Below are 27921 nucleotides of genomic sequence, written 5' to 3'. Positions count from 1 at the left end.
ATCGCCCTCTATCTTCCCGACGAATCAACATCAATAAATCATCTAGTTTTTACAATAAAAAAACACTGAGCGTGATGTGAAAAATTAATTGCACTCGATAAATAATTTAGAATATGGTCCAATGTATGTATTCACATCTAATCCACTTGTCAGATTGCAGAAACTGTGGCTATGGAGGGACGGGTATATAGAGGGAAAAAGAAACACGTAATTAAGTGTGTAGAAATGACAAAAACTGGTGTTCAACTTCATGGAGCAAAAACTAGAAATGAAAGACAAGAAATTGTCAGAGATAATGGTGGCAATAATTAAAGTGGGTTGACTATATATAATAGCAACAAAAAACAGTGCCTCATCCGCAGAAGAAATGTGGGGTGCCTCTCTGGACACAGCCAAAACAAAATCAGCTGGAGGTAGTGGAATGCATCTTCGTCTGTAAAGTGTATACGTTTGCCTCCTTTCCAGTTTATTAATGCCAGTCCACAAAATAACTCAACACCAATTCCTTATATATATATAAATATATATATATTCGCTATATTTCATCACCCGTACAAATTTTGCAGAACATGCACCAGAGTTGGTCTCAAATTAAATCGTCTTCTACACAAAATGATATTGGTGGTGACCTGTGGGACATTATGTACCAGCTAAAGACATACATATACGTATGGTCAGAGAACCTTCTCATGCTTTCAGATATATAGTTTATTATTCATCGCTAGTTTTCGTTATCAAACAACGTTAACTAGCCGGCCTATACTATATATGCTAAATTTACCGTGAGCTTGAAAGTGTTTAAGCAACTGGTAAATGTAAAGCTGATATTTTTCACCACATATATATCGTACTTTTATTACCATAAATATATTTATCAATGGTATTTATAATATTGCTGTGAAATTTAGGTGATTCCTAAGAGGTTTATTCAGCATCTGATCTCATCATCAGGTCCCTTTTTTTTTATTAAGTTTTGATTTGAATAACTAGCTATTTTATGTAATTAATTAGGGGTATTAAATGGGCAAAATTAATGTTCTAAACAAAACTTGTTATATTGGAACACGCAGAAAGTTTTTTATAGTAGTGATTGGAGGGAGATTATATAATTATTCGAGTTATCACCCACTAGCGTAAATATTAAATCATATATATAGCGTTTAATTGGGGAAAAAACAGCCGTAATATCATATTCTTTAACTCCTTCGTTTTGGGGATGTTGGTTTGTCGTCTTAATGGACAAAGGATTATCATGAATAATTTACAACATTGGAAAAGAGGAATCAAATAAATATTTAAATGAATGAGATTTGTGGTGATGATCCACTCAGTGTCATGTGATCGTACACCTGAAAAGAGAAGAATAAGTTAAAGTGTGTTGGTCAGTCATTTAGAATTCATGTGTTCTCGAATGGGAAGACCATGAAATCCACATCAAATTCGATGTCAGCTGGACGAAGATGCTCATCTTTCCCCGTCGAATTAAGAAAACACTCAGATTTAAACGCTTATTAGTCCATACGAAACTAGCAGAGCTGGCTACATGCCACTAATTAAAAGCATATAAGCGGACAGCGCGACTTGTCTTCCACGTACGCTTGGTTAAGCCTTTTAGTGCTGTGCAAAGGCAAAAGGCTGTGTGCCACTGTTCTGCGAGGAATTCTCAATTAATTATACTTGCCAAAGTGAGGGTTAATATAATGTAATTAGAAACTTTTCATGCTGTCCCTCTTGCAATAGTACTATTAATTTACACCATCCGTGGTTAATGTTTAACGAAGATACATATATAATGAATGGTGCAGGGACTAATTAATGGGGTAAATTTGCCTAGGGCACTCTTGCTATAGCTTGTCGCTAACGAGTGAGTGGCAAACAAGGGCATGGATTACCAGAAGTTTTTCCTCTCATTCCGGAGAGGTGATGCATGGTTTTTCATTTTAAGACCATGCAAGGTTAAAAACGTGAGTTTGTACTTACGGATCTATTTCATCAAGTGTCACGAACAGGACAGCCCCGTAATGGTTCCTATAAGCTCTAATGAGATCAAGTTTCCTGGACACTTTCTGCCTTGCGGATAGATTTTTCATCTTAGTTATATGCGGTGATGTTTGACGTACGCGACCCTGATCCAGCAAAATCTATATATAATGTGGCAGTGTGATGATTGAGACCCGCACGATCCGAGTCTGTCACACTGTTGAGCAAGATACGGGTGAAGGAGTCAGGGTCCGGTTGTATTTATAGACTTGCGAAATCACTGATAGTAATTCCAATTTAGAGGTCTGGGTCAACAGCTGTCCTTCAGCAAGCTGTTTAGATGAAATTAGGTTAGACGACAATATAATGATACGTGTGTGTTAGGGCAAACCATATTGAGTAGAATATATATATGCACACACACGTGTGTGTGTTGTTAATCTGGTTGGGATTTGGAATAATTGTCCTCTGTAAATTTTGAAGACGAGAGTATATAATGCTGGCATGCGAGCCATTTTCCGTCAAGCAAATTAACCGGTTGTCTATAGATCAGTATTTAAATTGGTATATGCAAATTAAATACCGAATCCTTAATTATTTGGCTGTATTCTCAGTGGTTTTCCCCTTTTTATATTTCTGGCCGTTTATTTGTCCAAACCCCTTTTCATTTTGGGGCTTTATGGTTGGGGCATCATTATTAGCTAGGGTTGCGAGGGTGGGGCCTGATCACAATTTGAGTGAGGTCTACATGTTGGTCCTTTTACTAGACATTGGAAAGTGACTTGAAAGTCATGACTGAGAATATATATATTTATATGTATAGACACACACTGAGTATTTGTTAATGAATAATTATACTGATGTATTGATCGACAAACTGCAACCTCCGATGCTTAAACAATTCTAGTCGTGGAGGGAACAATATCTTCTCTCCCTCCTTCCCCCCATCCCCTCTCTCTCACTTCCTCTCGTGTTCTAAACTAGTGTCTTCATCCCTTGTTTCTTCCGATATTTGGGAATCTGATGATTCCTTTTTATTTAAAAAGCACTTTGATTTGATTACCTGGACATAGCTAACGGGACAATTATTATCCTCATAACAAGAACCCACCCGGAAATGTTGATCCTTTGTAACTTGTAGCTTATTTAATTTCTAATCAATGTCATTAATTAACATTATCAGTGTCTGTTCACTGAAAACACCGATCCCCACTAGCCTCCTCGAGAGACTCTCTTCAAGAGGCAGTTAAAAGCTTCCTTTCATAGTTATGTCTAAGTGGATAATTATTGGGTTGAACTTGTTTATCTGAGATGCCAATATTGCTCTTAAAGTTGTAGGCCTAATTTACTTTGCTCTTTATGTCAGTCCACGTACCATAGTAATTTGCGCCAACACCCATAGAATAATTAAGCCTTTTAATCGTTTTATCTCATTTTTCTAGTTTTGGTTTACCCCTCTGGTTGTTTAAAGATAGAAAGAGAAGACTTTTTTTTTTTAATTTATAGGATAGTAAGAGAAATTTTTCGTGTAGATATACAATTTTATCCTTCATTTATTATTGTGCTGACTTTGTGTACATGAAGTATAATTTATATTAAATAGAGCAAAGTTAAAAAGTTGTTAAATTTTAAATAAATTAATAAATTTAAGATTTCTCTTGATTTGCATGAAACATGTTAAAAATAATTCATAAATAAGACCAGACCAGTGACTTATAACGAAATCAGACAACCCATACAGTATAAATGTACTTAGGCCCCTGCTAGGGGACGCATTTAAGCACGTGTCCGGCCCCTTTTTCCCCTTTTCACAATAAGCAAGTAATGTCTTTGCATCAAAACACTATAGTAACCACCTATATCACTGAAGAGTAAAATTTTACAAAAATATTAATATTTATTAAAATTATGAGTGATGACTATTTCCAAACAAAAGTAAAATTGTAAAGTGACAATTATTTTGAAATAGAGGAATTACATATAACTAATAATATCATATGATCACATAGATTATGTGATAGGCGGCAATAAGGAAGAAAAGTTCTTGCGTTCATGCGTACGTGGAGCATTCTTAGAACAATCCTTTGGCACACGATGTCGGATAATCTTGTCGCTTCCAAGCGTGAGGCAGATACTAAGATGTTATTAAAAGAGTGAAATCAACATATACATTATTAATTAAATGATGAGTTATCTTACAGTAAGGCTGTAACAATTAACTACTAATCTGTAAACAATTATGAACCAGGTATGTGATTCTATTTTCTCATATATTTCTGTCAAGCATACGTGCATCGCTATTAATATATACTTTGGGGTGGGGTGTCCCATGTAAGGTGCTAGTACAGCTAATTAATTAATGTACATGTATAATTCGATCGGAGATCAAAGAACAGGAGAAGATAGATCCAATCATCAAGCAAACAGATATGCGTTTGGTTAATTCGAGTTCTTTTGTCGTCTAAGGAAATGACGCTGAGAGGAATCTCGTTTATCAGAGAATAAAATTTTAGAATGGTTGATGATAGTGTTTTATATGGGAGAAAAAACAATGAACACTGTAGGCCATTAAGGGAACCTAATGTACTTAATTATTCCTTATTCTAATCCACCCCTTCTTCTTGCCCTTCTGTATAAAAAGATGGTGTTTAATGATTGTGATTCGCACAAAGCTGAAGAAATCATCAGCCAGAAACAACAGAGAAATCCCTTAGAAACCACTTCATCAAGATGACTGGCTCTGGTTCTCCCTGTGGAGCCTGCAAATTCTTGAGGAGGAAATGTGTGAGAGGTTGTGTTTTTGCACCTTACTTTTGCCATGAGCAAGGAGCTACCCATTTTGCAGCCATTCATAAGGTGTTTGGTGCAAGCAATGTTTCCAAGCTCCTTGCTCACCTCCCTGTGAGTGACCGGAGCGAAGCCGCCGTCACAATCGCCTACGAAGCTCAAGCTAGGCTCCAGGATCCTATCTATGGCTGTGTTTCTCATATATTCGCCCTCCAACAGCAGGTTTCACTCCTCTCTCATGAATTACGCTGGAAATTTCTGTCTGTAATTGAAAGGCTAAACCTTAACTTTACCTTTTGATGTTTGTAGGTGGTCAATTTACAAGCACAGCTAGCTTATCTCAGGGAACAAGCAGCTCAAAACTTTCTTAATGCCTCTGCCACTGAAAACCCTAATGAAAAGTACTGTGGAAAACCTACTACTACTTTCCCTCACGACCTTCATGGTTGGTTCCAGACCGAAACTTCCGACACAGCAGGGCCTCATCAGTTTCTTCCTAACATATCTAATAATTCCTCGACAACAATACAACATTATGGGAGTAGCAGTAGCAATCCTTTCATGAATCTAAGCCCTACCGGGAATTATGAAAATTCAGGAACCCTGGAAGAAAGCATCTCATTTTCTAGCTTCGATGAGACTGCTTCTAACTCCATGTCCTATGACGTGCAAGCAAACAGCAAGCAGTGGGGCTTTCATGAAGCTGATGACCTTCAATCAGTGGCTTTTGGCTTCAGTCGATCGGCTTCATGAATGAATTGGTGAAGACTTCTGTTGATTTTGAATTTTGCTGCTGCATAACCGTGTAGCGCTGCTCCTGATCTGTGGTTAAAATAAGATAGGAAGCCTAGAAATGTTTATATATATCTACATACACATATAAGTTTGAACGGATTCCCAACGAATAGTATTGTTTTGTTTAATCTAGTGTAATCTTGGTAATTAGAAGAATAATAGTGTAATTCTTAGCTATAGCCGAAACTAATGTTTTGTATGAGCTTACATATAATTCGTTCGTTCATGGATCAAATCCGGACGATCCTTAATTCTGACCTAACAAAACACAGACACCCTAGTGTTTCTATGCTTACCTCTCTTGATTGAAACACATTAGGAATAACAAAAGTTCAGTGGTTAAATCCCTAAGTATTTACCGATAAACAAATTCAAGAGATTACATCGTGTAGAACAGAAACTAGGTCCTTTTATATTTGAAATAATTAGCAATACTTAAAGATAGAGAGACAAAGGACAATATCCAGGGAGCATATATATGGTTTAGAGACTACATCTAATTGGTGCAACGTCCATTGAATGAGTTGTGCTAGCAGGCAAGAGCCTTGTTTGCTGCTGGGAATGATGTATATGTCGCAGATGTTGCTTTCCCCACTCCACAATTTGTTTTTTAACGGCTGGGCAGCCACACGACATGGGCCTGAGGTCAAAACCAGGTGACACACACACAAATATATAATAGATGTACATATAAAGCATTTGGAAACGTGATACTGAAAAGTTTATGTATCATCACTTCTCCACCGTTTGTTTACCATTAGTGGGAAAACCAACTTTGGTGATTTTTACATGTCAGTATTTTCTTGTTGATTGAGCTTATCTTATTCCCTGAATGTCTCTTGTATTGTATTAACGAATGAGATTATGAGTGGTCTAGGATTTTCACCATATGAACCGATCAAGGCGCTATCGTATATTGAGAAAACGAGTTTGCGATGAGTTTCTTGACATGCTTAGCTGGTATATTGCTTACGTTATCCTACCCGTTTATCCTCCAGTATCCTCACCTGTTAATGTGTTGAGGCATTCGGATGATGACGATTGACGAATATGGTATTTTCATTTTAAAGTAGAATTCAAAGCTAAAGAATAGCTAGGGATCTGGGTGACGGAGTAATCGAAAACTGATGGAGAGTCTTTTTCAGAAATAAAATCTCTGTGGCCAGATATAGTATATAGTGGTCACTCCCATCGCAATAACCTTTTTTAAGCAATATCCTCAAATCAAAAACATGCCAAAGTCGATCGGCCCCGAATTCATAGAAGACCCTTCTTGACAAATGAAATCTAAACACCACGTAGCTGAATCACATGCCCAGGAGTATGCATGTAGCTGGCTTGTTCCAGTCCAACTGTAATCTTTCTCGCATCCCTTCTATATTTCTTCTGGAGTGGCCTAACAGTACATATAATATCATTCTGTCACTTATTAGTCACCTTGTCCGAACAAGATTTTCAAAGCCGAAGGAATGAAGGGGCCCTTTTCAATTGACCAAGCTTTCTACTTCTTCATGACGCTGCTCCCTGACACCCTCCAATTTAATTTCGAGTCTGTGGTCCCCTTCTTTCAGAGATTCATGGATTTACAGATGATGGGATATATATGCTGTCGCCCTGATCGTATATATATATTTTTTATGCCAGTTGAATTACATGCACTTTTTTCCTGTTTTTAAACTATTAAATTTAAAATAAATAAGCTTATTTTGATGGGGCTTCCATAAAGTTCATCAACACAATAAACTCTGAAAGCGAAGCGCTTTTTAATTGGAATGTTTATGGAGGACTCAAAAGGATCCCCTTCGTCTTTAATCAGCATGCAATCGTCAAAAACAAATATGGGAGATGAGTTTATGTGCAAGATCCAGAGAGTCAACAACTGTGAACCCTACATATTGGGGTCATGAAAAGGGAACAATCTTTAGTGACAGTTCAGAAAGGAGAATACACACACACACATATAGAGGCTCCGAATTAATTAAGAGTGACGGTGTCATGTTCTGAAGGGCTTATTTATAAGTTATGAAATTCATAAAACAGTATTCTATTAAATAGCCCCACACTATTAATTAATCCCCATCCCCCTGTGTCATTTCTAAAAGAATAATTTGATCCAAAATATAAGTCATTTAAAAAGTAATTAATACTTATTTAATAAATTTTGTTCCTACAATTAGTACTTGCAAATGTAACTCCTTATATTTTTCTCTCTCCTTCATAATCTCATTTAATATAGACAAAATTTAAAAAAAAAGTAATTTAAAAAAGGTTTAATAAGTTAACTACTCCTTTTTTTTTAAAATTCTAACAAATTAGCTAAGATAATGTATTTTGTGGAGCGGAGAGAGTATCCAAGGTCACTCGGCCTTGACTGTTGACTCCGAACTCCCAGGATAATCGGAGGCTTCCATGTGAATATTTACGTTTTCTCTGCAATGTTGAAATGTTCCGGAGCGCTGACGCTGACGGACTGAGGAATTAATATTAATATTATCCTCTATATTCACACATATTGGAGAAATAGTACTATTTCGAGATTAAAAAAAAAAGAGTACTATTTCGGTAAAGTTGAAGAAAAAATTAATGTATTTCGCTTAAGCAAGATCATAGGTCAAAAAATCATATCGATCTAAAATGCCATTCTATTGTGAACATAATAATACTTGAATCCAGAATAATCAACATCCCATATATTAGATAGTTATATAAATGCTTTTTTTTTTTGGCCAAAACTAGATATGTTGGTATGAGGGCACATGTGCGTATTTTTCCAGAATAAAAGTAAAAAAATTGATGTACTCAGTTTATTTATCCCCCTCTGCAAAGAGATCCTGTCCCTCTCTTAACGTGAATATTTGACCTCTGGTCATCAAATTACTCCGACATCATGCTCAACCCCAGCCGGGGAAAAAAAAAAAAACATTGGAACATCCTCCCATTACAAAAGGAAACATCACTGATCCCAGAATGACAGCTGTCCTTTTTTTTTTGGGGTACGAAAAGACAGCTGTTGCAGTAGAAAATGTTTGAGCGATGAGACCCATTGACCCAATTGTTCTTTTGGGATATTGGGCTCGATAAATTGGGCCATATCATTGTTCAAACATTCTTTCACGAATAAAAGCCCACATGCACCTAAAAAACTACAAGCCCACCCCGCATGTTACCGTTGGAAACTGAATCTCTGATGACCGTATGCCGAAGTAGTTGACTTGGAACGTTTATTATTACTCGCAAATGGTTCCTTGACATCTGCAAAGTGCCGAATATGGTGGCCATTTTACCCTCTCTTTTTTTTGCCAATGTGCTTTTATTTTATTATGACTTGGATAACGGGGCAGTTTTTTTTTTTTTTCCAGCATCGATTACAGCATAAAATGTACTTTTTTTTAATTAAAAAAAAGTCTATAAATCAATTTGATTGAAAAGAAGAAAAGAGCAGTTATTTTCTCATTACTCATGCACACAGCTCCATAATGTGTAGGTGGAGTTGGAGGCTGACCACACCTTCCCACCTCTTTCCCTTTTACCTTTCAGTTTCTCTAATTACAGATTAAGAACGGCCGTTAATTAATACTTCATTGACCATTTGGCTTCATCCTTCACGTGCACCTCTTCTTAAAGCTAACAAAGTAGTAATTTTATATGCTGGTACTTTGACTAAAAGCTCATTTAAAGAATTTAACTGACATGTTTAAAATGAAACTCGATAATAAAGTTAATAGTTGAAATAAAATGAAAAAAAAAAACTAAATATATATCTGTTCCTATATAAAATATATTACATGCGAAATGCTTAATGAAGAACTTGCTGGATCCTGATCATCATTGTGTGAAGAGAATAGCCACAATCTTCTCCTTTTTACCTATTTTTAAATGTTGTCTCTGTTCTTCCACACCCCCCCCCCCCGGGCGATTAATTAACAAGCAAAGGCCATTAGGTCCATAAAAACTTCTTGTCTGTGCTTTATGTCGGTTCCATTTATAATTCCACTTTCTGGGACAGCTTTTGTTCTCCCACGACCACGTTCAGCTAATCATCACCCATCAAGTGTATATTAAACTAAGGTCTTATTGGAATGATTGCTGTCTCAGATTCAAGTAATAGGAGCCCACTGGAAGACATGTACCAATCGAAGTCTACAGTTTTAAAGCCTTTTCTTCCCATTATATTCTCTAATCACACTAATCAATTATCAGAGTGGCCCGTGCAATATTGAACAACACTACAACTCTCAGTGTCTTTTCATAAAGCAAATGTTAATAACACAAAAATATGGAACAGTTATAACTTGGCCCTTGACTAAAATGGCTTTATTATGTGCTATATCGGGGCAGTGGGCTCGAAGGATATTATATTATATGGTAGTGTTAACCAATAAATTCAACTATGGCTCGACTGTGGTTATTATAACTCATGGTCCATCTCTTTCAAGTAATTTTGAAGTGACTTCTTAACGCATGATTAATGCCACTCACACTAGTGAAATTTTATGGCACGCACCTGGTTTAATTTCTTTTTTCGAGGATTTTCCCTCCTTGAGATGATACGTTTAATTCTGATGTATAAGATAAAGTGGCGAGAAAACCCTGAAGATCTGCGGGCGTGGGTCAATAATTAGCAATCCGCTGTGTGTAGCAGGATTGTTATGCTTCCCATTGAGGGTTTCTATGTATGCATGGTCCCCCGAATGTATGGCCTATAGACTCAACAATTAAATTGTTGAGAATAATATTATTGTCACGGCATATATCTACAGTGGCGTATATTCATGCTCTTGTTTCTTTCCTAGCTTGTCTCCTGAACTCTGGTTCACTTCTACAGTGCCTCCTTCGAAGATCACTGGCCACCTTCAAATTATTATTTATTTAACCATTAATAGCTCACTAGCTAGGCATGCGACGAAACATTGATTAGTGATTTAAAGTCAACTGAAACCTAAAAGAACGTTGGAGCTTGCACCGTACTCGACTCCCACAAGATCATGACACGGCAGCACTACTGATGCACATTATATTGTTGTTATTACTGGTATTACTATTGTTATGATCACTATATCATTTTCAAACTACTTATGTTTATGCACTCCGATCCTTATTTAGTGCATCAACGGATTTATCAAACGAAAGCATGCTTTCAAAACCTGGGCAAGACTGAGTAATCAGAACTGTTGATGTCTTGCAGTTAATTTGTTGGAGGGAATTAGATTTGCCTGGCAGGAAATTAATTAATAAGTAAGGGGCCAAAAGGCAAGGGGGAAACCTCCGACATTACGTAAAGATTAAGAAAATCAGAAATTTTGACCGAAAAACAAGGCACTCCAAACGTAGCTTGGAAAAGCAAAAGGGCGTTAAAAAGTATAGAAAATTGCCTATAGAAGTACTCGTTCCACGCTCATAGTCATTCATCAGTAGGATGCATTGGGTAACATACACTATATGCCTCAATAGGATATACGCTAAGGTGTCTCTATTTCTTGTGATGGCGAAGATCAAAACTGGCGATGTTGCCTGTGCGTTCAATCCAGGGGACACTTTGTCTACTTTCGTGGATACAAAATCATAGTGTATTGATATTACAATCAGATTAGAAAACTAATGTTAGGTGAATCTGCCTCTTAAATTATAAAGCTAGGCTAAGAGTGGGTCCATTAGGTACTCACCCTAAGGTCATTGTGCTTGCATATAATGATAATAATAGCATCCCTTGTAAGATCACACCAAAGGTGTCTCATCAATAACCCCAAGAGAAATGCAGTCTAAACATGTTAAGCAACAGGAGCAGCGTGTCCACTTTTGACTTCATCAGTTCGTCCGTTTCCAAATTTTCGCACCATTAAAGAGAAAAATAGTAAATTAAAGGACCAAAATTTCAGCTATATGATTAGTTAAGGCTCTTCTTGATGCCCCCCTTTTTTCCCTTCTTATCAGCTGAAGAAATAGTTTACAGCTAGATTTTAGAAGAGCGTCCCTTGGGGACGAATTCGTTAATAATATCATCGTTTCCATCCAAAATAACTCAAAATAAACGTGGATGTTAAGATGGGATAAAATATATTTGTGCTTGTCAGGAGCAATAATGCACCAGTCCAAATTAACCTAGAGAGGGAGATTCCTTCAATCGGGGTTGTCATTTAAAAATTCAACGAAGCGTGTGGTTTTTGTTAGAAAAAGATCCATTGAGCGAGGCGGAGGAGGGAGAGAAGGGAAGAGACAAGGACACCTCATTATTCAAAAGCATGCATCATTATTGAACTTTGACACAAGGCAAAGAATGCTTAATACTTTATTAATTTAAGAAAATCCCTAGCTACTTTGTAGGCTTCCTCTTTTGGTTCTGGCTATCTCTATTATTGCAGTTCACATATAATCAACTGCTATATTTTTCTTCTCTGCAAAAGTTAACCACCGCGTCCTCACTTGAGTAAGCACAGCGACTCACTCAGAAGAAGAGATAGAGGAAGAGAGAATATGCTAGTCTGCAAAAATTTTAACTAGACTCGGATTGAACCCACAAACAGAAAAGGCTACTTTGATTGCCTACCGACATAGGCACATCAGTTATGGTAAGCTTCCTCGTTGACACTCATCAGTATATACAGAACTAATCAAGAGAAGAGCATTCCTTGAGGAAAACAAAGAGACTATTTATAGGAATTAGAGGCTTGCTAGTTCCTCATCATCCTGAGTGCAAGCTGATGGAGCTCACCCAAATCATTGTTATAAGATCTCCTTTTAGGGAATGGAAATTCCTCTCTACTTCGTATGTCTTGCATGTTAATTCCATCACCGATGTTGTGGTCAATTGACTCGAGAGAGCTCTGAGGAGATATAGGGTTCGTGTTGTATGCATTCATTGCTTGATCGCTCACAATGTTATGATTCCCTGCCGACAGGTTCTCTAGTTTCCTGCTTTCCATTAGGTTCTTCTGCGCTAGTTGAGCCTTCACTTGCATCAGCTGTGCCTGCAAGCACGCCACCTACATTCACCAACAAACAATTAAAAAAAAAAACTTTAAGAAGGAGGCCGAAATCAATGACATAAGATCAGTGACAAGAAACTTTGCATATATTGGAAGATGATATATAGTATCAAATAATATTCTTGGACTGGCTCGCGGAGCTTCACATAAGCATAATGAGAAAAGGACACGGGTAAGGTTGATGAGTGACCTCATTTGCTTGCTTTGGAGTATGCCGAGAAGCAAAAGGGAAAAAAGATGAAAGATACTTGAAAGAGTTAAACATGCAGAGCTACGTACCTGTTGCTGCAAGGCAAATATGTGAGCGACACAGCCATAGACAGGGTCTCTAATCCGAGCCTGGGCTTCATAAGCAATAGTGACGACGGCCTCACAGCGATCACGAGCTGGTAGATGCAGGAGCAATTTAGAAACATTGCTAGCCCCAAACACCTTATGAATGGCAGCAAATCTAGCAGGGCCTTGATCGGAGCAGAAGTAGGGCGCAAATATGCAATCGGCGGCGCACTTCCTTCGGAGGAACTTGCAAGCCCCGCAGGGAGAACCAGAACCAGAGGCAGGAGAAGCCATGGATGAGAGAGAAAGCGCGTGAGTGCGAAAAAGAGAAGTGGGAATAAAATTTTAGGCACACGAGCACACTAGAAAATGGTGCAGGAACAAGGGAAGGAGATGATGGCGAGGAGGAAGTGGGACATTGGGAACAAGGGACATAAAGGAAGAGGGAGGCCTCTTATAAAGAAATGAGAATAGGGGACACGGCAGGCTCGCGTGTAGGGTTCCACGGCGACATTTATTGATGGCAAATGCAATATGCCACTAGTTTTTTTAACGCCTTGGCCCGGCTCAAGTGTGATCGCATTTCCTGAAAGAAATATAATTCTAAAAATCATTTTCCTGTGACTAGAAAAATAAAGAAATGGTATTAGTAGTAGTATTATATAACGTAAGTGAAAACGTAGAGGTCTCTTGTTGGCAGGGAAAAAAAAACAAGAAAAGAAAAAGAAGACGCAGAGGTCATGGTTTTGAACAAGAAAAGATATAGAATGAGAAGCAGGGGTGGGATAGAGATAGAGTTTTGCATATTGTTTGGAAGCGTAATGAATAATGAATTAGTATTTTAGCGCCGAACGCCGCACCTGGGAACTGCTGCTCTTTGTCGTTTTTCTGAAGAAGCTTAGTCCCACAAACCGCCACCTGCCAGTCATTTCATTTTGAGCTCTTTCAATTTAATAATACTGTTCATCACTGTTCTAATTGCGCTTTCGGAAAACAAATTACAGCTAAACTGTCGTTTGGGGAGTCATGATAGTGATTTCATTTCATTTTAATTACACCCCTCCCCCGGGGGGCGCCCCAGTTGTTTCCCTGTGCTACTTGTTGCACCTGACCATCTCGTCACATTGAAATATTAATGTGTCTCTTCAATTGAGTAAACTATTAATAATATGCGGTTTCTTTTATGATTATCAGGATTTTCAAGCATTTTGCAATCTATTTTTACAAAAGATTTTTTTTTTTTTTAACAACAGAGCCGCGTCCATCGTCTCAGTACGAGATTGTGTGCTCGCGTAATAAGGGCCTGTTTGGGTATCCCCAAACCGTGGTTTCAGAAGCACTTTTCCGCAAAATGAGATAATCTCCTCCACATATTTACTTCGTAATCCGTAAAAGCACTTCTGAAATCATGGTTTGGTTTCTATCCAAACATACCCTTAGAGGAAGATACTGTCACGTTTTCTCATTTAAAAATTTATTAAATTTAGAAGTGTGATTAAAAAAAAGTCTTTGTTTCCTCATAAGACATATTTATTACAAAATATTGTAATAGTTCTATACATAAAATCTATTTTATAATTTTTTTACATTAACACTATTGATATTCTTTTAATAATAATCAAGTAAAAAAGAGAAAAAGAAAATAAAAAAAATGTTTAGAGTATTTTAAAAAAAATTATATTAATTAATTTAACTAAAATCTAAAAAAGTGAATCTCACGAAAAGTATGGAAACCTAAAGGGGCTGAGAGACCAAGTTTGGCAAGAATATCAGCTGCAGTGTTGCAAGATCGAGGAACATGTTCAATTCTGATCTCCCATTCACGAGCAAGGAAGCTCTGAGTTTGTATCCAATTTTAAATAGAGATCATCTTTAAAAAAAAGTATAATTAATATTTCCACAGAAAATACTAGTTTATTTCTTTTTAAAAAAAACCGTTCTAAGAATTCGAAAGTCAACACCTCGAAATCAGATCATATGTCATCGAAATTAACGCAGCAAATGAAAGTTATAAACGAGTATGTCTTGCGCTTAAATAAAGGTCGGTTGCATATATGTTACCCCAAAAAAAGGAAAAAAAAGGTCGCTTGAGCAAAAATTCTGAGTTGGCAGCGGTGCCCAAGCCCAACAGGCCATGATCATAGGGAGTATATGCTACACGGAGGCCCTTCATAAAAGCAGAAGAAAGAAACTGAACCTTGAGATTGCTCCGTCATCCTTGACTAAGAAAATTGGCCATTTATTTGAAGTACATCGGAGAAGCCTAATATGCCATCATCATTGATCCTTAAAGAGCGGCCCATAAATGTTCATCACCGGCAATCTTTTCCACCAAGAGATATTAACGAACCTGATTGATGTGATGGGCAGGAAGCGACATCCATTTTTCATGTATATCCATCCGATCAGCCAACGCATGACATAACATCTGATTCTGATCTATTGTGCCACCAATTAATATCACCCAAACCCACATATGAGATTTTGTGCATTGATGAAATCCCTAAAATCTTCTACCTGTATGGCAATGACAAGCTTCTGCATCACAATATGACCTCAAAGTTCAATGTGAAAGCCATTCTACACCAGATAAGTGGACATGTGTCGTCAAGTTCCTATGGATTTCCCCTGTAATACCTGTCTGCAGTCTGCAGATTTATCTAGAACAAAAACACCACACAGTGAATTTTGAATGGGGATTTAGCAGGTGTAGCTATATTCAGAACATGTGTTTTTGCTTTAGCCCTCTGCCCTGTATCTGACGCCATCCTTCTTGACAACCACCCCCGGGGGGGGGGGGGGGAAGAAACGTCGCGATGTATGTCCAAACATCGATTGCAAATGACTTGCTGGGAAGCATTTCAGATTCGAAGGCTCTGAGAAATTATAATCTTTTAATCAACTAACATCTTGCTATGCTCGGTTTTGCGGGGTGAAGCATTTGAGCAGTTTCCTCTGAATTCAAAGTATTTCTTTTGTAGATATTGAGATTTTCATCAACATTGACAAATCCAACTTCAAAATATCCCTCCTAAGTTGAGTGGCTGGCTAATTTTTGGATTTAGCCCCCGGGGGGGGGGGGTTCTCATCAATATTTGGCGTCACCCTAAATCCAGCAAGATTTCTGCTAATCCACCATATGATTGGCTGTAATATTTGATAGTCTTGACTTCATCAAAGTCAGAATCAGTCATCAGAATTTGAGAAGTCAAACAAAAGAAAACGGGTATAATAATCTAGGAGAGCAAATAACAGAGGAGAGCTCGCATACTCTTCAGATTTTCAAGACTTCTGACACGAACAAGTGCAACTTGACAATACTTAGATAATTAAGTGTCAAAATAATCTCATTTGATCTTTTCAACGATCATTGAGATATACTGAAGGAATATAGCAAGAACCCTGATGCGCATCAGGAATATCCATTGATCAACAGTTAGCAGTACTAGGAGTGCAAGCAGTTTTCTGTTTCCTTAAAACAACTCATCATCTCATTTCACTGCAGGGAGAATTCCGTATATATAAATTTTGGTGCTTCCCTAGGAAAGAATATAATCAAAACTGAGAAGAATCAACCTATTTTTTACTTCAATTGAGGCCAGGTCACGACTCTTGAGAAGCAACTCTCCAGTCTTTCTTATCACTGTATTTCCCGCCATTTCCCAATTAGGAGCTTCAACAAGTATGTTTAACAGTGAAATATGCAAGGATGACGTATTACTAGGCTCTAGAATGAAAAACCTCTTTGCTAATTCTTCGGTTAGTTCATCTCGTTGATGTATTCTACATGCAGTCAATAGAGCTGCCCAAGCTCTAGCAGCAGGGCTTATTGGCATGTTGGATGAGGCTGCCTCAATTTGACCAGCATTAGCTAACAGATCTATCATACAGGCATAACGTTCCTTTGTTGGAGAAATGACATAGTCCTCCATGGAATTAAAAATCCTCCATCCCATTTGAACCATTCCAGCTAACAGCAGAGAGAAGTGAGATAATTGTTCTGATCTCATTTTATCAAAAGTACTAAGAACTTCCAAAGATAAGCCATGCATTCCAAGTCCATTTATCCTTGTAGTCCATGAGGCTACATTTTTTTCAGGCATCATAGGGACGATTCTGTGAGCTGCTTCAACACATCCACGTTTAGCATACATGTCTGTCGGAGAAGTATAATTTACCACATCCAGGTCAACCCTGTTTCTAATCACAAAACCATGCGCATTCTTGTCTTTGCTTCAAATAGAGCCCCAGACCTGAGCAAGTACGAAGGATGCTGGACAAGGTTACCGGATTTGGAGCGACTCAGTTTCCCAACATCTGTCTGAACAAGGACATAGCTTCGAAAAATCTCCCTTTTTTAGCATAACCATCTATGACAGTGCTCCGTAGCACCACGTGCTTATCATTATCTTCTTCAAACACTCTGACCGCGTGCGAAAGAAACCCACATTTCATATACATATGGACAATGGACGTCTGCAACTGCAAACAGGCATTAGCCAAAAGATTATTCTTCATACACAGCCCATGAGATGCTTTCCCTTCGCTTTCCCTGCCAAGACATGCGAACATGCTCGAACCAGACCCACCATTGTAAGCGTACCCTTGGAAAATTAGGATGATGAGTCATATTAAAGCATAACACAAACATTTTGGGCTCTTGAGAAAACTCCAAATACACTTTGATCGTCAAAACCCAAATGACAGAACTTCTGTGAGAAAATTGTTCAAATAACTTGTGGGCAGTTCGGCGTGCATCTCTCGAAGCTTTCGAGGAATAAAGCTTCCAGAGAACCCACTTCGCATCCGACTAAAAAGATATAAAACATCGTCATAAAATTTGAACTTGAAGTAGCCGGAGATGAGGGTATTCCAGGAATAAAGGTTCTTGGCCGTGTTTTGAAGAAAAGCTTTCGAGGCTTACAGAAGAGAGCCCGATTCGACATAGGCATTGGTGATGGTGGAACCGTAGAGGACCTCTTTCCGAAGACCGTTGACGATGATCCGTGCATGAAGTTACTGCATGAGACGGCGAGCGAGAGGATTTTCACATAGCAGAAAACGGAGAGAAGGATTTTATCGTTTTAGCCGGGTTTTGAGAAACCATGGGAGGGGCGCATGTTATTCTGTAAGGGAAGATGAACCACCGTTAGAGAGGTAAGTTACAGTGGAATTTGGAAACAAGGACCTATTTATAGTTTACATTTATTTGAGATATCAAAAAATAACATAAATTTTACAATTTATATTTTTGAAATAAAAAGTGGAGATAAAGTTAGATTAAAATATAAAAAGAAATTGAGTTTGAATAATAGGGTTAAGGTAGATCCAGCATCTTGAAGTATTTTTTCACGTGCATCCAATACCCTAAAATATTTTGTGGTATATTCAGCACCTTGAAGTACTTCTTTAAATGCATCCAGTACCATGAAGTATTTTTTTTATGCATCCAATACCTTAAAATATTTTTTAGGTGCATCTAGCACTAAGATTTAAAAAAAAAAAAATTCAGAGTGTTGGATGCACCTAAAAGATACTTCAGACACTGGATGCACTACAAAATACTTTTGGGTGTTGAATCATCTGAAAAAATATTTTAAAATACTGAATACAGCTTAATCTCTAATAATATGATTGGTAAATGGAAAGAATGTGTGTTTTAAATTGATAAAAATAAATCTTAAAAGAATAATAAAATACAACGATGCCGATGCCGATGCCGATGCCGCTTTCAGAAAAAAGTCCACCAAAAAACCCAGGGCCCTGGCCCACTTCAATGAAACTAGAACCGTCGGCCAATGGCCGCTCCTCGCAATGACGGATTCTTGGTATGCTTATTTCAGGATCTTCTTATCGCAATCTGACCAATCCATACTGACTTGATTAGATCCCAATCTCGTATGTTGTATAAAATTAGGGAAAAAATTGTACTAACTATAATAGTAACTTGTTAATGTATTGATGTTACTTGAGATTAATCAGGGGATTTGTGAGGTGGAGAGAACTGTAGTATGTTTATGCTTGGTGATTCACATGATGAGGAAAGTCCAAACAAATAGGACATTGACCTTTAAGCGGAACCAAATGTGAATCACAAGAGTATGAGTGCGAGTGCTCTTTCATTTGTCGTGGGGGCTTTCATACTCTTGTGGGCTAAAGTTTCAAACCCAAAAGAGGGGCGGGGAATCAACTCTCAAGTCTCAATATACCGAACATTCCAGCACTACACCACTCGTGCTATTTGATTGGCTCGGCCAGACAGTATATATGATGTTCCGAAGTTGCGTCGCAAGTCCAAACGATAAACGGATTTCTAGCATTATTTTGTCAGGCAAGTCATGAACAGTTCACTTTTCTGATGATACCATTTTTTATGTTCACGTGCCTTTTCCATTATATGTGTCGGTCCATCTGCTCCTAAATTTTTCATTCTCACAAGAATGTGCGGAGAAAATGAAATATCTTTAGAGATTTTATGCACGCATGCTACTTGTAGGTGTAAGTTGTATGGAGAATATTACGGAGTATATAAGGCATAATTGGCCCCGACAAATTCTGTGAAATTTTCCTGCGTTGATGACCAAGTCAACCACAAGGTCCGGCCATAGCCTGCTCAATTTCTCCTATAATATGCAGAGGGTGAACCACATCTGCATCTTCCTTTTCACTCTTCAGTGTTCAATCTTCCTTTAAATATATTTATATGCCCACTATCCCTTTGAACGTTTCATAAATATATATAACACGCAGGCACCTCGAGCAATCTATACCACTTTATAATTAATAAGGGCATATATCTTTCATATCTGTGCGTGTGTGTCCGTAGAGAGAGAAGAGAGAGCAAAATACCTGTGTGTAGTCTGTCCAAGCCTGGTATGTTAAATTGGACAAGAATTAAAAAATGGCTGGGAAACCTACTTTAAAATGAGTAATGAAAAACGCAACCAGATATTAATCTATAAACAATTCTATGATGGAAGGCAAGCCCTATATATAGATAATCAGAGGATTGAATTCATGATTCTACATCTAAAACCAAAGAGAGCAGGCTTCCCACGACAGGAGGATCATTCATCACTCTCCAGGATGCAGCATATAACTTCGATACACACACAGATATATGTCAAGTCTGCTTCGCTCCCTAATTAAGGTATTTCAGAGCCTTATCGGCGGAGATATCGAATAAAACAAGTGCGGGAAATCCATCAAACCAACCTGAGTGTGAGTAGAGGCACACACATATATAATTAAGCTTGTTTCAAAACTGTACTATTGAATTCATTTCAGATGCACAGAATCTCGGCCCCATATAGATCGCCGAGAAAAAGGATCATCATGCTAAATTGTTTTTCCGAGTGCTGGACGCTAGTACGAGCTATGTCAAATGCTAATTACCCAACTGTCAAAACAGTGCCATTTTTTAAGTGGGCGTAATCTTCAACCAGCGGCTGCACCCGTAACTACTACTAACCACTAGCGTGTGTATATGATAGCAGAATTTAGTCTTCCATTGGCAGTTGATGGATCGGATATTGCCACCCTAGCCTAATAATTATAATCTCTCATGGTGCACTCTCTCCCTAATCAATCATTTTATATCTTCCGTGATTTTATAGCAATTCATATTGGTTTCTGCAGCTACACACTTCTAATCCGCAGACAAGAGGCATGACGAATCACGCGATTCGCCATTCTGGTCATGGACACATTTTTGGGATTCATTGAGATTTAAATCCTTGCACGTAATTAACAAATAGTGAAAAAAAAACAGATAAAATAATAAATATTTACATACAAAGATAACCGAATTTTTATTGCCAGAAGGCAGGAAGCTGCATACAAAAATGATGAGTAGCAAAGAAGAAACATTGAGTACCTTCATCCAAGCCTGGAATCCAGATATTGTATGTCCTCGATCATCTTCCTTGCTTCCAAATAAACCCCAGCCTTGGACTTTATTTTACCTTCCGCTTCCACCATCTTCCAAGCTTCCATCTGCATCCAATTCCATGCTATATGCGCGCCCGCATGTACTTACATAGGAAAAAGGAATAATACTAAAGGAAGACATCCTCGGGATGATCATGAACATCATACATATATAAATATATATCAGGTTGATTCGGCAGTACTCTTTCTGAACCAGAAATGAAACATGTGTCTGACAAATTCCTAGCTGTACGACGGACAATACATAAGGACACGAGCGGACATCTATATATGTAGTTAAGCTCTTGAATATATCATATATTAAAACCAGTGGATAAAGCTGCCGCTACGGTTGATAGCCCAGTCGAAGCTCCAAATCCAGCCCATCCTCCGGTATATTGTCTTGTATCTTGTCGCGTACGCAGAATGGATTAGTATACAAGCTCAAGCTTGGAGCCCTCCAATCTGGTCCAAACACGTCCCGATCTTCAAACTGTACATGGGAAGACGATCTGATTGTACTGGGATCATAGAATTGAGGGTAATTACTATCTACCTCAGGAGTAGGTGTTAAATAGTTATTTCCAGGACGTGCAGAGCAGAAACCGAGATCCAAGTTTGCTTGAAGATGAAGGACCAAGGACTGGGTTTGGGTTTGGCTCTATCCTTCCTGTGTATATTCATGTGTCCTCCCAAAGCTTGTGCGCTAGTGAAGCCTCTCTTGCAAAACACGCACTCGTAGGATCTTCCAATCCCCATCGTATCATCGGTTTCCTCGCTGGAACTCCTGGACTCTTCTAGGTTTCTGAATTCCATGAGAGTGAATTTTGATGTGGGCATAGAGCGAGGATCGGAGGGTATTATAGAGGCAGAAGGCTTGAGCAAGAGACAGATAAAGCACATAGTCAATACCTAAGGAGAGTCAAGAGGGAAAGTAGAAAATTTCACGAGTTTGCGACCACAGGTATTCTGTCAGCCGGCTGTTCTATCTCGCAAATAATTTTTATATCGCTATTCTTTATTGTGATTTGTCCCCCGCTTGGGATCTTGTGGCTTTATCTTTCCACTATCCTTTCTTAATCTCCTCTCTCCATCTTCTCTTCCTTGTCACTTACGCTCTTCGTAAATATCCTCTATATTTCCAGACAAGTTTTACGTACGTCATTAACACGAGTTGTACGCGGTAATAAATTATATTTTAAGAATACAATAATAAATGTGAAACAAAATTAAAGGATATATTCATTCAACTTTAGAAACCAGATTATATGTACACTCATGGAATTAACATATGTCAGTGGAATCAAATTATCTAAGTTTACTTTGTACCCTGATCAAATCTTTCGAAAGTTCTGTATAAGCCGTAGGCTTGGCAAATATGTTTTGTGAGTTGATGATGGAAATCAATCAACTTTTCCACGTTTAAATTTCAAAAATAAAGGGAAAAAACTTTTATCTGCCGGAAACATCCATAAGCCCACTAGATCAGAGATAGACTATACAATGCATTTCCATTTAACTATTTAATCAGGATATGTGCCAGCTAACATCATTCTTTGACTAATATTATTTTAGATACATAGGAGTCCTCTTCTCAGTTCGTTTTGAATTTCAGATGACATTTAATGGTTTGGTTGGAAACATAAACCACCAGATTTGGGAATTCTTTGGTACGATTGTTCCATAATTTACGGTGAAGCCATACGGTAATAAATTACAATAATAATAATAATAACCAAGACGCTCCCTAATTCTTGATCTGGCCAATTATGCAGCCATTAAAAAGGGAACCAGTTTCGGTGCTCGTCCATTTGATGAGCACTATAAGCTAATCAGATCTGAACTGTCCATATATATCTCATTTGGGTGGTTCAGATTTGATTTCATTTTCATTTTTATTTATTCAAAATAATTATTTTAATATATAGAATCTAAAATAGTGATGATCTCTTAACTATCATTCTTTCAAAAAATAATTTACTCTATTTAAAAATAATTAATTAAAGATTTTAAATCTGAACCGTTCAAATAAGATATGAACGATTCAAATCTGATGAGCTTACAGTGCTCATCAAATGGATGAGCATCGAAATTGGTTTCATTAAAAAGTTACAGCCCTGACCAGCTCCAAAAGGATTAAAATTAAGCAAAGACCCCTCAGGAAATCCAATTAGCTTCCAATTAGGCAAATGGCAATCTTCATATTTATATATGCGAGATAATCAAAATTTACTGCACAATCAGGAGTTCCAATTAAATTCTTTGCCTCTTGAGGGTCATGCCTGAATATATACTGCACACATATATATATATACTAATTAACCAATCAAACACACAGTCAAAAAAGGTGGCCACGTAGATTTTGTCTAGGCATGACGCATGCATATCTCATTCACAATCAGACTCACCGAGGCGACCCTTAACGTATTAGTTTTTATATCGGAAACTACAGAAATTGTAAGCTAGCTATAAGGGAATTAGTTAACAAGTTCACGCATGGTAATAGTATCTTGCACAGGAAACATGGAGGAACCTTCGTGCAGGAACATGTGAAGCGAGTGAACACGAACATGCCATTTGTAGTTTGTACTTGTCCTTATTTTGTTCTCGCAATTAGATAGTGGCAACACATCCCTACATCTTTATGTCATCCGTCACTGGCAACCAGAGTCATCATCCAACAAAAGTACCACTACTAGTTCCACTTTAATTGATGCCTGGCCTACACCCTTTTGGCTCTTGTATATGAAATATTGAAATTGATTAGGTAACAACCTGCTCTTGTTAATAACAAACAAGGGCATATAGCCCTTGGAGTTCTCTGTGTAGTTTGTTCTAAATTATACAATATATACCCTACTTCTTGTTGCCTCTTAGTTTATATATATGTGTGGTCTCATTCTTTCAGCGGATTTGCTTTTGGCCTTTAGTTGTCTGGGTCACTTACATTGTCCTCTCTTCTCTTCTAGTATCTTGTCATTCAACTCCTGGGAGAATACCTTGAAAATGAGATACTCATGAGTATATCTCCTTCCTTCCTTCTTTTTCTTTTTCTTTTAATTCCCCATTACCAGTAGAGAGACAGAGAAAGAGAGAAATCCCTTAGCTTCTTGTCAAGTAAAAGCGACGGGCCTGACATGTTGGTGAGCCAATTATTTAGAAACATTACCATAAGTTCACATCCTTCCATTTAAGTATAGTAAGAAAACAAACCAAGACGAATGTAACTTGCAGCTGCTTCCGCGTTATTCCATTATTATTTTTCAAATCCCAACACAGAATTGACGTTTTTGAAGATTCTTTATATATATATATATATATATATATATGCATGCATGCAACAATTTGTAATCACTTAATTAATAGTTTTCTCTGGTTGTTAATATCAAAGAAAACAACATTCTCCGGTAATTTTCAAACCAAATTCTACAGATAAATAGCGAACTCACTTTTTCCATACGCATTCCTTGACGAGTAAACGCAAGTTTCAACCTTATAGGTTCTTAATGTTTGAAGTCGTCGTTATAGCAACGGCTATATTTTTTTAATATGAATTAATGTGGGGACAAAGAGAACAAAGAAAGTCTAAAACAGATGGTCAAACGGTCAAAATATTACACCAACCGGCTCTTGAATCAATCTTGTATATAAATTAATTAAATCCATTCGCTGTTCCAGTGAAAACGAATTTTTGAAGAGACGCGAAAAATTCAAAATCGGGAATATCATGAACAAGTCCACAAATATATTTTAGAGCTAGTTGATTGTTTTTACATTTATTTCCCACAATTGACACCATCCAATCAAGTCGTCCATTCCGTTCCGAAGAAAGAGAAATATACAACATGAAATTTCAACGAGAAGGCAAGCCGCATTGAATCAACAAGACTTCGATTCGGCCCATTCCAAATTGGTTGGGCCCCCAGGGACCTTTAGAAATAATAAAACTTGTTTGTTAAAAAAAAAGGGGAAAGAATCAACATGGATTGGGTCTAATAAAAGGGATAGTTCCTGGCAATATTGCGAACCAAGATTCGAATTTCTATTGGGAGATGTGTTCACATTTAATACTCGACAGTGTCTCAAATAGAATTGCCTCCAATAAAAAAATACTTATGCTTTAACAAAAAAGAAGAAGAAAAGAGCGGGAAGGAAAGTGACGTGCGCCGATTAGGTGCCTTTAACCCATGCCTTCTACTTTCACTAAAACTGCACTTTAGCAGGTGGCATTGTGTTGGACACCTCTATGTCCATCCTCTTCTCCCACCTTCATGACATCATCATTGTACAGCACTTGAATATACACTCTCCTTGTTCAAATGGCCCTAATCAATTCAGAGTACTGACTTTCACAGATCAATCAAAAGCAGAGAGAAGCAAACATTAGCCTGTTTTGGTGGGTACTGCCACATAGTCTGATTTTCTTGTTTTAGAAAGGCCATCATGGTATATAAGCCACACATCACAGTACATTGGGAATATGCAAACCCTCTCACTGTTGCTCTTAGACTCACTCATACCCAAACTCCTACTCTCCTACTTGAATTATGACATAGGACAAAGCATAAAAGCATTTGAGGTTGCTACACCTATTCCTATTAAAGCCACAGTAAGTAGCAGATTCATTTAACACATCTCTCTCTCTCTGACCCTTTCTTTCTCTCTGTTCTCCTTTTCTTCTGTGCTTGACAGAATTTTTTTTATCTCATCTGAATTATGCCATCAATTTCACAACACGTTGAATGTCCCTCCTGACATCTATCTTCTCTGCCTCTTCCCTTTCATTCTATATTTCTGCTTATGTAATCCCACAATTATGTTCCTTTCTGGTTCCTTTACTTTTCAGTCATCTCATACTTTCATCACTGCTCTGCTGCTTTATGCGCACACACATATAAATGTTAACATAGCAAACTTAAGTTAATGATTCACAAATTCACGCATACGTATTAATTGCAGCGAATATATACAATACCCTTCTGTGCTCTATAAATTTCTATTTACCCTTACAGGCTGCTTTTTACGCCACATCAAAAGAATTGAAAAACCTGATACTTGGAGATTTTTAGTTTGAGATACATAGCAACGAACCATGCGCACCGACAGAGAATATAACAAAGAATTGAAAACGATATGCTTGGCCGATGGCAAATTTTATTTTTTAATCCATTCTGATTTACACGCTTTAATATTGAGCTCTATTCATTTAAATGCCCACACATGCTCGTGGATGTAGATCCACATACATACTGACTTCTGCCTTCCAAATTACTAACTTCGATCCTAAATATAAGAGCTAGTTGATTGATTTGAGTAGATTAAGAAAATAAACTAAGCTAGTTATTTATAATAAATATGTATTATCTTTCCTAAAATATCATTGCTAATCAAATTTATTAATTAGAATTACTATTATTAAAAATATTATCTTGAAAAAAGAGAAATAAATATGAGAGACAAAGTATATTGGAGTTTTATATTTAAGACCAAAATAAAAGTCAATGAAATTTTATATTAAGAAGCGAAGGTGGATTTTCATGTATTGACGTGGGAACTAAAGTTAAAAAGTGGCGGGTTACCAGAGTATAAACTGGAGCGTCTAATATATATATATACTCCTCCGGTCCTATGTAAGACCCTTATACTAGTGTGTATAAGAGTCTTACATTTAGGACCGGAGGAGTATATATATAAGCACTCTGGTCGTAAATTCCGCTCTAAGGACGAAGTTATGATTTTCCTGCGCATCCGGTTTTATATATGTAAATGATTTGATCGCATTCAGTGTTTCTGAATCAACGTGGTTGTATGTTTCCAAGAAAAAAGCATGGCACAGAGGCTAACCTCAGAAAACTAAGAAGGGTGCGTCTGCAAGAAATGGACTGATATAATGAGGATCGTTCATCTGAAATACGAAGTTTGAATGGAGACCGAAGAGAGAGAGAGAAAGAGAGGGTGAGAGAGAATGAACATATGTAACAAATAGTATTCAGCGCTCATATATTTTAGTCAAATTAATTAAACATGAACTCTACGATCACTAGCTGGCAAACGCTTAAGGCGCAGACCAACATAAAATTATATATTCTACAGCCAATGGAGACAACAAGAAGAACATTATGAAGTTGAAACCCATAATTTTCTTCTTCTTCTTCTTCTTTGTACTTTATGGCTTTAATTTTTGTATGATAACCTCAACATCAAGCCGGGTCAATTGGTTTTTCTACGCTCCTTGGATCTACAATATCTAATGGCTAGAATCGAAGAACAAAAACAGTGATGCATATTCTAATCTCATCCCCAACAGCTTAGAAGAGCTTGCCATCTGAACTAAAGTTCTTGGAATGCTCATATATAATATAATAACATAAAGTAGCTGGCTTGAATATAATTACTAAAGTGGTGCAAGAAGCTAAATAGTTTCGGAGCGCATTGCTCGCCCTTTTCTTGTTTGAATCCCACAATACCTAGCTAGCTAGAAATGGCCGAGTCGAAGCTCCAAATCTATTTGCTCACTTGGGTGTTGAAGCAACCCTAAACCCAGCTCCAACGTGATATTAGTATTGCCATCCTCCTCAATGCTGTCGAAACCTTTAAGCCCTTTCTCCTTTGCACAGCCCTTCACTTTGTCGTTAATTGATCTAAATCCACTCTTCGTGCTGTCACCATTCACGATCATTTCTCTGCTTTGAGAGCCGAGAAGAGGGAGCTTGGAAGGAGACGTGACGAGCATTGGTGGCTTCTTATCATCACTCGCAGAAGCAAAGGAGGACGAAGAAGACAAAGTGAGAGAAGGGGCATGGTGTGAGTAACCGTTATCCAAAAGGTCATAAGCAGGTAAGGAAGTTGGGTTAGAAGGTGGCCTTGAGGTTATAGGGCCAGGTTTAAGAGATTCAGAGTTAAGCCATAAGGGTGGTATTATGCCTGATCTCAGTCTAGCCCTATCTCTCCTGTGCACGTTCATATGGCCACCTAAAGCTTGAGCTGACCTGAACTCTCTCTTGCAGAAGCTACACGCGTAATTTCTTGCCGGCCATGAGCTTGCCCATGAATGCTCCTCAAGGCTCAGGTTTTCCTCTCCATGCTTGTGATCTCTTCTCACACAGTTTCCTTCCATCAAGCTTTTACCTGTGCAGAGAATATAAAAGGGGGAGTGAACCTTTATATGCAT

At 37.7% G+C, this 27921-nt stretch overlaps 3 protein-coding genes across 3 annotated transcripts; 1 reads left to right on the top strand and 2 right to left on the bottom strand.

The window, feature by feature from the left end:
• Window positions 1-4710: 4710 nt before the first annotated feature.
• Window positions 4711-5697, top strand: LOC114723464 (LOB domain-containing protein 29-like). Its single transcript, XM_028909642.1, has 2 exons — window positions 4711-4989; window positions 5077-5697. Exons 1-2 carry the CDS (start codon window positions 4711-4713, stop codon window positions 5518-5520), a joined length of 723 nt encoding a protein of 240 aa, XP_028765475.1. The 3' UTR covers window positions 5521-5697.
• Window positions 5698-11929: 6232 nt separating this feature from the next.
• On the bottom strand, window positions 11930-13227 carry LOC114723510 (LOB domain-containing protein 16). Its single transcript, XM_028909690.1, has 2 exons — window positions 12825-13227; window positions 11930-12542 (listed from the first exon to the last, which is right to left on the bottom strand). Exons 1-2 carry the CDS (start codon window positions 13113-13115, stop codon window positions 12231-12233), a joined length of 603 nt encoding a protein of 200 aa, XP_028765523.1. The 5' UTR covers window positions 13116-13227; the 3' UTR covers window positions 11930-12230.
• Window positions 13228-27225: 13998 nt separating this feature from the next.
• Window positions 27226-27921, bottom strand: LOC114723499 (transcriptional regulator SUPERMAN-like). Its single transcript, XM_028909682.1, has one exon. It carries the CDS (start codon window positions 27919-27921, stop codon window positions 27226-27228), a length of 696 nt encoding a protein of 231 aa, XP_028765515.1.

This window comes from Neltuma alba, unplaced genomic scaffold (genome assembly GCF_004799145.2).
Source record: "Neltuma alba isolate B1F8T4 unplaced genomic scaffold, ASM479914v2 tig00012143_pilon, whole genome shotgun sequence".
Taxonomy (NCBI): domain Eukaryota; kingdom Viridiplantae; phylum Streptophyta; class Magnoliopsida; order Fabales; family Fabaceae; genus Neltuma; species Neltuma alba.
This window is presented reverse-complemented; position numbering and strand designations above follow the sequence as displayed.

Excerpts from the sequence above, each read along its gene's own strand:
- LOC114723499 (XM_028909682.1), bottom strand. The coding sequence starts at position 27,921 with ATGCATATAAAGGTTCACTCCCCCTTTTATATTCTCTGCACAGGTAAA.
- LOC114723510 (XM_028909690.1), bottom strand. The coding sequence starts at position 13,115 with ATGGCTTCTCCTGCCTCTGGTTCTGGTTCTCCCTGCGGGGCTTGCAAG. Across the intron at positions 12,543-12,824 it reads TATTTGCCTTGCAGCAACAG|GTGGCGTGCTTGCAGGCACA; the intron begins GTACGTAGCTCT and ends TGGTGAATGTAG.
- LOC114723464 (XM_028909642.1), top strand. The coding sequence starts at position 4,711 with ATGACTGGCTCTGGTTCTCCCTGTGGAGCCTGCAAATTCTTGAGGAGG. Across the intron at positions 4,990-5,076 it reads TATTCGCCCTCCAACAGCAG|GTGGTCAATTTACAAGCACA; the intron begins GTTTCACTCCTC and ends TGATGTTTGTAG.